Raw genomic sequence first — 12188 nt, 5'->3', positions numbered from 1 at the left:
GAGTCATTATTGATCCATGGAATGTCTCTGAACTCAGTGGCTGATGATAAGCTGCTTATATTTCCTAGCAATTATACCTACTTCTCGTATGAAGGGGATTTCTCTTGCTGTTTTTTTCTCCCAGCGTACTCAGAGGAAATTGCACAACAAATTGTGGGATCCATTTTATCTTTTTCACCTTGTCAAAAATTAAAAGTTGGGGCTAAAGAAACATTAGTAAAAAAAATGTTTTTCTTCTAGTTTGCATTAAATCTTGTGAAGCACCTGAAGAGTTAGCAAACTTTCTGAATGCGGTTATATATATACTTTAAAGGGGTGCAATTGTTAAAATGGGGTCTTGATTGTAGTTTTTCTGGCATATAAGCCACTCAAAGTCACTCCAAAAAAACAGTAGTGGATGATAAATGCAGAAGTGGTGCATATGTTTCTATTATACTTTTCCTCTATTTGTTCCACTCCTGGTTTTGGCTTCCAAATACTGATGTAAAATACTGACCCCGTACTGAAGGTGGGAACGTGGCCTAATCCTAAGCATAAAGAAGCTGCAGTCCTGGTTTAGTGAATTTGCTCCTTTTTAAGTTTCCCCTCCACAAACAGCGCTGCAGTTTCAAGCACAGATTGGTGTCAGCCCTCTACAGAGAAAAGTTAGTGGAGGACTCAGCTCTACACAAGCTCTGCAGACCCTTTATTTTCGGGATCGGTGGGGAGTTTTCAGAAATCACACTCCCGCGGTTAAAAAGTGACCTTACTATACGATATCATTCTATAAAATGGAATACCTCTTTAAAGATTAATTCTGATCTTCATAGATGGACATTGTTAGATACATCGTGTAAAAACAAGCACTTTTGCAAATTTACTTCTTTTTAAAATTTGCAACCATTCTAGAGATATAAAGGGTATGTTGACACATTGCAGATTTACCTGCAGAATTTTCTGCGCAGAATCTGCATCTCTTGCCAGAAAATGCACGGAAAAATCCACGTGTTTTTGTTGTGGATTTTCATGTGTTTTTTTCATGCGGGTTTGTATGCGTTTTTTGAAAGCTAAGTAAAGATCTATTATTGAACAAAAAAAAAACGATTTGTGATGTCACTTCTTGTCCAACCTCTTCATTTACATACTCCATTGAAGAATAATGTTTACACACACAGACTGATAGATTATAGATAGATGACAGATAGATATGGGATAGATAGATGATACATAGATAGATAATAGATAGATGATAGATAATACCAAGCCCGATGTTTAGTAATAAAGATAATAAAATGGTATATAAAGAGTTAAAGACACACACACTAAATCTGCATTAGGCCGGGGTCACACTTGTGAGAAACTCGCATGAGTCTCGCACCTCAATACCCGTCACTGCCGCCAGCACTCGGGATCGGAGCGTTCAGCTACATAGAAATACATGTAGCTGCCCGCTCTGGTCCCGAGTGCCGGCAGCAGTGACGGGTATTGAGGTGCGAGACTCGTGCGAGATTCTCACAAGTGTGACTCCGACCTTAAACGTAATCTCTGTTTAATTTATAAAAAAAAATTTGAAAAAAAAATGGCGTGGGCTCCCGCACAATTTTCTGCGCCAGAGAGGGAAAGCCAGTGACTAGGGGCCAATGTTTATAGCCTGGGAAGGAGCTTCCCAGGCTATGAATATCAGCCCACAGTTGTATATTTAGCCTTTACTGGCTATTAAAATAGCGGGAACCCATCCCCCAAAAAAATGACGTGGGTCCCCCCTATAATTAATATCCAGAAAAGGCTACGCAGATAGCTGCGGGCTAATATTCATAGCCAAGGAAGGGACCATGGATATTGGCATCCCCTCCCCCGGCTACAAGAACCAGCACTCAGCCGCCTCAGAAATGGCGCATCTGTAAGATGCACCAATTCCAGCATTTAGCATCTCTTCCCACTGCCCTGTAGCGGTAGCACATGGGGTAATAGAGGCTTAATGTCACCTTTGAATTGTAAGGTGACATTAAAGGGCCACTGTCACCCCCTCCAGCCGTTATAAACTAAAAGAGCCACCTTGTGCAGCAGTAATGCTGCATTCTAACAAGGTGGCTCTTTTAGTTTTTGGTTCATGTATTCCCAAAATAAAGCGTTTTCAAACTTATCCAAAATACCTGTCTTTATCCAGGGAGGCAGGTCCTCACCCCTCTGCTTGAACCGCCACTCTGCCGTCACTCAAATCTTCAGGGGCTCTGGGCGCCGCACCTCCGCTGTTTTCGCATGAATTCTGGCGCCTGCGCTGTGTTGTACTGTCTCGTGCAGGCGCAGTAAGCTCTGGCCATCTGATGTCCCAGCCAGGCTTGCAGACTGCGCCTGTGCGGCCACCCACCTTTGGAATCCCAGCCCCACAGTGTGTTATGCATTATGCACAGTGCGGGGCTGGGATTCATAGGCAGGGCGGCCACACAGGCGCAGTCTGCAAGCCTGGCTGGGACGTCAGACGGCCAGAGCTCACTGCGCCTTCCCCACACAGTAGTACACAGCGCAGGCGCCGGATTTCAAGCGAAAACAGCATGGAGGGGGCGGCGCTCGGAGCCCCTGAAGATTTGAGTGACGGCAGAGTGGTGGTTCAAGCAGGGGGGTGAGGACCTGCCTCCCTGGATAAAGACAGGTATTTTGGATAAGTTTGAAAACGCTTTATTTTGGGAATACATGAACCAAAAACTAAAAGAGCCACCTTGTTAGAATGCATTACTGCTGCACAAGGTGGCTCGTTTAGTTTATAACGGCTGGAGGGGGTGACAGTCGCCCTTTAAGCCGGCTTAGTAATAGAGAGGTGTCAATAAGACACCTATCCATCCCTAATCCTATAGTTGTTAATGGGTTAAATAAATAAACACACACACATGCAGAATAAAGTATTTTAACCCCTTTCTGACATCAGACGTACTATCCCATCGAGGTGGGGTGGGCCCCTATGACCACCGACGGGATAGTACGTCATACGCGATCGGCCGCGCTCACGGGGTTAACCCCCGGCACATTAACCCCCGGCACACTGCGATCAAACATGATCGCGAGGTGCCGGCGGTACAGGGAAGCATCGCGCAGGGAGGGGGCTCCCTGCGGGCTTCCCTGAGCCCCCCGCAGCAACGCGATGTGATCGCGTTGCTGCGAGGGTCTCCGTACCTCCCTCCCTGCTCCAGGCCCGGATCCAAGATGGCCGCGGCATACAGGTCCTGCAGGGAGGGAGGTGGCTTCACAGAGCCTGCTCAGAGCAGGCACTGTGAAGCCTGCAGCGCTGCATGTCAGATCAGTGATCTGACAGAGTGCTGTGCAAACTGTCAGATCATCGATCTGTACTGTCCCCACCTGGGACAAAGTAAAAAAGTAAAAAAAAAATGTTTCCAAATGTGTAAAAAAAAATATTCCTAAATAATGAAAAAAAAATATATTATTCCCATAAATACATTTCTTTATCTAAATAAAAAAAAACAAAACAATAAAAGTACACATATTTAGTATCGCCACGTCCGTAACGGCCTGACCTATAAAACTGGCCCACTAGTTAACCCCTTCAGTAACCCCTTCAGTAAACACCGTAAGAAAAAAAAAAAAAAACAGAAAAAACAACGCTTTATTATCATACCGCCGAACAAAAAGTGGAATAACACGCGATCAAAAAGACAGATATAAATAACCATGGTACCGCTGAAAACGTCATCTTGTCCCGCAAACATACACATACATACAGCATCATCAGCAAAAAAATAAAAAAGTTATAGTCCTGAGAATAAAGCAATGCAAAAATAATTATTTTTTCTATAAAATAGTTTTTATCGTATAAAGGCACCAAAACATTAAAAAATGATATAAATGAGGTATCGCTGTAATCGTACTGACCCGAAGAATAAAACTGCTTTATCAATTTTACCAAACGCGGAACGGTATAAACGCCTCCCCCAAAAGAAATTCATGAATAGCTGGTTTTTGGTCATTCTGTCTCACAAAAATCGGAATAAAAAGCGATCAAAAAATGTCACGTGCCCGAAAATGTCACCAATAAAAACGTCAACTCGTCCCGCAAAAAACAAGACCTCACATGACTCTGTGGACCAAAATATGGAAAAATTATAGCTCTCAAAATGTGGTAACGCAAAAAATATTTTTTGCAATAAAAAGCGTCTTTCAGTGTGTGACGGCTACCAATCATAAAAATCCGCTAAAAAACCCGCTATAAAAGTAAATCGAACCCGCCTTCATCACCCCCTTAGTTAGGGAAAAATTAAAAAATGTAAAAAATGTATTTATTTTCATTCTCCCGTTAGGGCTAGGGTTAGGGCTAGGGTTAGGGCTAGGGTTAGGGTTAGGGCTACAGTTAGGGTTGGGGCTAAAGTTACAGTTAGGGTTTAGATTACATTTACCGTTGGGAATAGGGTTGGGATTAGGGTTAGGGGTGTGTCAGGGTTAGAGGTGTGGTTAGGGTTACTGTTGGGATTAGGGTTAGGGGTGTGTTTGGATTAGGGTTTCAGTTATAATTGGGGGGTTTCCACTGTTTAGGCACATCAGGGGCTCTCCAAACGCGACATGGCGTCCGATCTCAATTCCAGCCAATTCTGCGTTGAAAAAGTAAAACAGTGCTTCTTCCCTTCCGAGCTCTCCCGTGCGCCCAAACAGGGGTTTACCCCAACATATGCAGTATCAGCGTACTCAGGACAAATAGGACAACAACTTTTGGGGTCGAATTTCTCCTCTTACCCCCGGGAAAATACAAAACTGGGGGCTAAAAAATAATTTTGGGGGGAAAGTTGTTTTTTTGTTTGTTTTTTTTTTCACGGCTCTGCGTTACAAACTGTAGTGAAACATTTGAGGGTTCAAAGCTCTCACAACACATCTAGATAAGTTCCTTAGGGGGTCTAGTTTCCAAAATGGTGTCACTTGTGGGGGTTTCTACTGTTTAGGTACATTAGGGGCTCTGCAAACGCAATGTGACACCTGCACACCATTCCATCTAAGTCTGCATTCCAAATGGAGCTCCTTCCCTTCCGAGCCCTCCCATGCGCCCAAACGGTGGTTACCCCCCACATATGGGGTATCAGCGCACTCAGGACAAATTGGACAACAAATTTTGGGGTCCAATTTCTCCTGTTACCCTCGGGAAAATACAAAACTGGGGGCTAAAAAATAATTTTTGTGGGAAAAAATTTTTGTTTTATTTTTACGGCTCTGCATTATAAACTTCTGTGAAGCCCTTGGTGGGTCAAAGCGCTCACCACACATCTAGGTAAGTTCCTTAGGGGGTCTACTTTCCAAAATGGTGTCACTTGTGGGGGGTTTCTACTGTTTAGATACATTAGGGGCTCTGCAAACGCAATGTGACACCTGCAGAAGATTCCATCTAAGTCTGCATTCCAAATGGCGCTCCTTCCCTTCCGAGCCCTCCCATGCGCCCAAACAGTGGTTCCCCCCACATATGGTGTATCATCGCACTCAGGACAAATTGGGCAGCAAATTTTGGGGTCCAATTTCTCCTGTTACCCTCAGGAAAATGCAAAACTGGGGGCTAAAAAAATAATTTTTGTGGGAAAAAATTTTTGTTTTATTTTTACGGCTCTGCATTATAAACTTCTGTGAAGCCCTTGGTGGGTCAAAGCGCTCAAAACACATCTAGATAAGTTCCTTAGGGGGTCTACTTTCCAAAATGGTGTCACTTGTGGGGGGTTTCAATGTTTAGGCACATCAGTGGCTCTCCAAACGCAACATGGCGTCCCATCTCAATTCCTGTCAATTTTGCATTGAAAAGTCAAACGGCGCTCCTTCCCTTCTGAGCTCTCTCATGTGCCCAAACAGTGGTTTACCCCCACATATGGGGTATCGGTGTACTCAGGACAAATTGTACAACAACTTTTCAGGTCCATTTTCTCCTGTTACCCTTGGTAAAATAAAACAAATTGGAGCTGAATTAATTTTTTTGTGAAAAAAAGTTAAATGTTCATTTTTATTTAACCCCTTTCTGCCATTAGACGTACTATTGCGTCCATGTGGGGTGGGCTTTACTTCCCAAGGACGCAATAGTACGTCATATGCGATCGGCAGCGCTCACGGGGGGAGCGCCGCCGATCGCGGCCGGGTGTCAGCTGCCTATCGCAGCTGACATCCGGCACTATGTGCCAGGAGCGGTCAAACACCGCCCCCGGCACATTAACCCCCGGCACACCGCGATCAAAGATGATCGCGATGTGCCGGCGGTGCAGGGAAGCACCGCGCAGGGAGGGGGCTCCCTGCGGGCTTCCCTGAGCCCCCCGCAGCAACGCGATGTGATCGCGTTGCTGCGAGGGTCTTACCTCCCTCCCTCCCTGCTCGAGCCCCGGATCCAAGATGGCCGCGGATCCGGGTCCTGCAGGGAGGGAGGTGGCTTCACAGAGCCTGCTCAGAGCAGGCACTGTGAAGCAGCCTGCACTCCTATCAGATCGGTGATCTGACAGAGTGCTGTGCAAACTGTCAGATCACCGATCTGTGATGTCCCCCCCTGGGACAAAGTAAAAAAGTTAAAAAAAAAATTTTCAAATGTGTAAAAAAAAAAAAAAAAAAAAAAAATATTCCAAAATAATGAAAAAAAAAAAAAAATATTATTCCCATAAATACATTTCTTTATCTAAATAAAAAAAACAAAACAATAAAAGTACACATATTTAGTATCGCCGCGTCCGTAACGGCCCGACCTATAAAACTGGCCCACTAGTTAACCCCTTCAGTAAACACCGTAAGAAAAAAAAAAAAAAAAACGAGGCAAAAAACAACGCTTTATTATCATACCGCCGAACAAAAAGTGGAATAACACGCGATCAAAAAGATGGATATAAATAACCATGGTACCGCTGAAAGCGTCATCTTGTCCCGCAAAAAACGAGCCGCCATACAGCATCATCAGCAAAAACATAAAAAAGTTATAGTCCTGAGAATAAAGCGATGCAAAAATAATTATTTTTTCCGTAAAATAGTTTTTATCGTATAAAAGCGCCAAAACATAAAAAAATGATATAAATGAGGTGTCGCTGTAATCGTACTGACCCGAAGAATAAAACTGCTTTATCAATTTTACCAAACACGGAACGGTATAAACGCCTCCCCCAAAAGAAATTCATGAATAGCTGGTTTTTGGTCATTCTTCCTCACAAAAATCGGAATAAAAAGCGATCAAAAAATGTCACGTGCCTGAAAATGTTACCAATAAAATCGTCAACTCGTCCCGCAAAAAACAAGACCTCACATGACTCTGTGGACCAAAATATGAAAAAATTATAGCTCTCAAAATGTGGTAACGCAAAAAATATTTTTTGCAATAAAAAGCGTCTTTCAGTGTGTGACGGCTGCCAAGCATAAAAATCCGCTAAAAAACCCGCTATAAAAGTAAATGAAAAAAATTTATTTATTTCCATTTTCCCATTAGGGTTAGGGCTAGGGTTAGGGCTAGGGTTAGGGTTAGCATTAGGGCTAGGGTTAGGGCTAGGATTAGGGTTAGGGCTAGGGTTAGGGCTAGGGTTAGGGCTAGGGTTAGGGCTAAGGTTAGGGTTAGGGCTAGGGTTAGGGCTAGGGTTAGGGCTAGGGTTGGGGTTGGGGCTACAGTTAGGGTTGGGGCTAAAGTTAGGGTTTAGATTACATTTACAGTTGGGAATAGGGTTGGGATTAGGGTTAGGGGTGTGTCTGGGTTAGAGGTGTGGTTAGGGTTACCATTGGGATTAGGGTTAGGGGTGTGTTTGGATTAGGGTTTCAGTTATAATTGGGGGGTTTCCACTGTTTAGGCACATCAGGGGCTCTCCAAACGCGACATGGCGTCCGATCTCAATTCCATCCAATTCTGCATTGAAAAAGTAAAACAGTGCTCCTTCCCTTCCGAGCTCTCCCGTGTGCCCAAACAGGAGTTTACCCCAACATATGGGGTATCAGCGTACTCAGGACAAATAGGACAACAACTTTTGGGGTCCAATTTCTCCTGTTACCCTTGGGAAAATACAAAACTGGGGGCTAAAAAATAGTGGGAAAAAAAGAGATTTTTTATTTTCACAGCTCTGCGTTATAAACTGTAGTGAAACACTTGGGGGCTCAAAGTTCTCACAACACATCTAGATAAGTTCGTGGGGGGGTCTAGTTTCCAATATGGGGTCACTTGTGGGGGTTTCTATTGTTTAGGTATATTAGGGGCTCTGCAAACGCAATGTGACGCCTGCAGACCATTCCATCTAAGTCTGAATTCCAAATGGCGCTCCTTCCCTTCCGAGCCCTCCCATGCGCCCAAACGCTGGTTCCCCCCCACATATGGGGTATCAACGCACTCAGGACAAATTGGACAACAACTTTTGGGGTCCAATTTCTCCTTTTACCCTCGAGAAAATACAAAACTGGGGGCTAAAAAATAATTTTGAGGGGAAATTTTTTTTTTTCATTTTCACGGCTCTGCGTTATAAACTGTAGTGAAATACTTGGGGGCTCAAAGTTCTCACAACACATCTAGATAAGTTCCTTAGGGGGTCTACTTTTCAAAATGGTGTCACTTGTGGGGGGTTTCAATGTTTAGGTACATCAGTGGCTCTCCAAACACAACATGGCGTCCCATCTCAATTCCAGTCAATTTTGCATTGAAAGGTCAAACGGCGCTCCTTCCCTTCCGAGCTCTCCCATGCGCCCAAACAATGGTTTACCCCCACATATGGGGTATCAGAGTACTCAGGACAAATTGTGCCACAACTTTTGTGGTCCAATTTCTTCTCTTACCATTGGGAAAATAAAAAATTGGGGGCGAAAAGATAATTTTTGTGAAAAAAAATGATTTTTTATTTTTACTGTTCTGCATTATAAACTTCTGTGAAGCACTTGGTGGGTCAAAGTGCTCACCACACCTCTAGATAAGTTCATTAGGTGGTCTACTTTCCAAAATGGTGTCACTTGTGGGGGGTTTCAATGTTTAGGCACATCAGTGGCTCTCCAAACGCAACGTGGCGTCCCATCTCAATTCCAGTCAATTTTGCATTGAAAAGTCAAATGGCGCTCCTTCCCTTCCGAGCTCTGCCATGCGCCCAAACTGTGGTTAACCCCCACATATGAGGTATCAGCGTACTCAGGACAAATTGTACAACAACGTTTGGGGTCCATTTTCTCCTGTAACCCTTGGTAAAATAAAACAAATTGGAGCTGAAGTACATTTTTTGTGAAAAAAAGTTAAATGTTAATTTTTATTTAAACATTCCAAAAATTCCTGTGAAGCACCTGAAGGGTTAATAAACTTCTTGAATGTGGTTTTGAGCACCTTGAGGGGTGCAGTTTTTAGAATGGTGTCACACTTGGGTATTTTCTATCATATAGACCCCTCAAAATGACTTCAAATGAGATGTGGTCCCTAAAAAAAAAAATGGTGTTGTAAAAACGAGAAATTGCTGGTCAACTTTTAACCCTTATAACTCCCTAACAAAAAAAAATTTTGTTTCCAAAATTGTGCTGATGTAAAGTAGACATGCGGGAAATGTTACTTATTAAGTATTTTGTGTGACATATCTCTGTGATTTAATTGCATAAAAATTCAAAGTTGGAAAATTGCAAAATTTTCAAAATTTTCGCCAAATTTCTGTTTTTTTCACAAATAAACGCAGGTACTATAAAAGAATTTTTACCACTATCATGAAGTACAATATGTCACGAGAAAACATTGTCAGAATCACTGGGATCCGTTGAAGCGTTCTAGAGTTATAACCTCATAAAGGGACAGTGGTCAGAATTGTAAAAATTGGCCCGGTCATTAACGTGCAAACCACCCTTGGGGGTAAAGGGGTTAATGAAATAAAACACCACAGTTTTGCCATCTTTATGTTTCTGCCAATCCATGCGACACCCTCGATCGGCTGCAAAAAGAAAAAATAATAAACCAACACAAACACTCCCTGGTCCAACGTAGTCCATTTAATAATGAGTGTCCCATGACGATCTCCCCTATAGAGCTGTCACATCAGGAGATGTGGCAGCTCTATAGGCATCCAGTGACACACTGACAGGAGGTAATGGCTCCTGCAGTGTTATCATTGAGGGTTCAATGGCCTCTCACTTTACGGCACTGCTACGTGAGAATTTTCCCACGCAGCGGTGCCACAAGTGACCGTATGAACTATACTGTACTCACAGCAGCGGAGGGATACAGTGCGGGAGGATAACTTCCGTCATTGTATCCCGGAGCCCCTTGAAAGCGGTCGCATCTGCCGATGTGACAGCTCTCCACAGGAGATCGTCCTGGGACACTCGTTACTAAATTGATTACATCGGATCAGGGAGTATACTGTTGGGTTATTATTTTTATTTTTTTTTCCAGGTGATCGACAGCTTCGAGAACTAGGTGATTGGTGAGTATATACTATATGTTATACTGTATGTTGTATGCAGTACTGTATGTGTGTGTTTTTTTTTGTTGTTGTTGTTTTTTTTTTTACACTTGAACACTGTCCCATTATCCGGCTACCTGTCACTGTAGCAGTCATAGCCGGATGGGACTAGTAGTCCCATCGGACGATGCCTGCCTACACACAGACCCGCACACACACAGCCACCCACACAGATACACACAAACACCCGCACACAGACACGCACATCTTCTCCGCACACAGTCTCCGCCCACACACATAGGCTCCGCCCACACACAGTCTCTGCCCACACTCCGCCCACACACGCTTTCCCCTCCCGATCTACAGCGTTTCTTGCGCGCAACTCCGCAGATCTTTTTTTAAACCTGTGGTTTTGCTGCAAAATGGTCTGACACAATGGAAGTCAATGGGTGCAGAAACGCTGCAGGTCCGCAAAAAGAATTGACATTCTGCAAAAAAAAAAACGCTGCGATTCCATGTGTTTTTTCCGTAGCACGTGCATACCAAATGCCAATTTCACATAGACTAACATTGCTTGTGAACTACACTACGGATTTGATGCAATTCCGCAAAAATGCTGCGGATCCGCATCAAAATCCGCAACATGTGCGCAGAGCCTAACACTTTCCTTGTCAGCTCGCTGCCTACACCAGTGGTTGTTCTCCAAGGCAACGAGCTGTAAACAAAAGAAAATAAATAGTGGTAATATCTCAAGAACAGTGGAAAATTTTAATAAGCAGCAAATTGCAAAATTGCTTGTATTTACTAGCCCTTCAACAATACAGACTTATCAAGATGTGAATAACCCTTTAACCCTCTGAATCTCTCATCTATAAGTGAAAATGTAAATGACTCACCTTCCAGGTAACCCTGATACTCTGTGAGGACACTGGATCGAGCTGGACTTCCTGAGGCGGGCCGTCAGGTGCTGGGAAAGATAGGGAAAAATAAAAGAACTCCTTTATTCTGCATATCAGTTACTGGTATAAATTATCAGTAAAACTGTGCAACACTATGAAAAGCTCATAATTTATTTGAATAAACAAATGATTACTATATCCATAACGTACAGTCTCCAGTTTTTACCCTGCACCTTGTGTTTAAGAACTTCCCCATATTACCACTAGGTGGCAGTGCTGACTGATATAAGGATCACATGTGTAGTGTGTATTGAAGTGTATTATCTGGACCAGCAGATTACATGGGTCATGTCCAATAGGACACTAAAAACATGTACTGTATATGCTGTACTTCAGGTTTCCAGTACATTGTATGCCGTAATAATTTATTAATTTAATTTATTTATCCCGTCTCCTAAAAACAGAAATAAAAAGTGATCAAAAACTTCGTAAAAAACAAAAAACAAACATTGACTCTCAAACAAATTGCCACGTGTCGAAATATACAAATCTCATGGGCCTTAGGCTAGCATCACATTGCGTTATGTGACCGCATTTAACGGACTACGTTACACCGCGGCATAACGTGGTGTAACGTAGTCCGTTAACGCCGCCATTGCCTGTAATGGCGAACGCATCGCTAGCGCACGCCCACATTGGGCGTGCGCTAGCGATGTGCCATCATTTGAGTGACGGATCGCGAACGCTGTAAGCAGCGTTCGCGGTCCGTCCCTCGCTAGCGCAGATTGGGGATCTGCGTTAGCAGGATCGGCTAACGCGATCCCTTTTGGGACATTGCGTTAGCCTTAGGCTATGTGCACACGTCAGGATTCTTTGCAGAAATTTCCTGAACAAAACCGGACTTTTTCTGCAGGAAAACCGCATGCGTTTTTAGTGCTGTTTTTTTTTTTTTTTTTGCAAATTTTTC

At 43.5% G+C, this 12188-nt stretch overlaps 1 protein-coding gene across 2 annotated transcripts in view; it reads right to left on the bottom strand.

Moving 5' to 3' along the window:
* Nucleotides 1–12188, bottom strand: part of DSCAM (DS cell adhesion molecule) — a 570150-nt gene that overhangs the window by 188951 nt on the left and 369011 nt on the right. For both annotated transcript variants that reach the window (XM_069760714.1, XM_069760715.1), the window contains exon 16: nucleotides 11219–11289. In XM_069760714.1, coding sequence (XP_069616815.1) covers nucleotides 11219–11289 — 71 coding nt within the window. The remainder of the gene's footprint in view (nucleotides 1–11218; nucleotides 11290–12188) is intronic.

The sequence above is a fragment of the Ranitomeya imitator genome, chromosome 3 (assembly GCF_032444005.1).
Source record: "Ranitomeya imitator isolate aRanImi1 chromosome 3, aRanImi1.pri, whole genome shotgun sequence".
Taxonomy (NCBI): Eukaryota; Metazoa; Chordata; class Amphibia; order Anura; family Dendrobatidae; genus Ranitomeya; species Ranitomeya imitator.
Note: the sequence above shows the minus strand (reverse complement) of the source record. Positions and strands in the feature narration are given on the sequence as shown.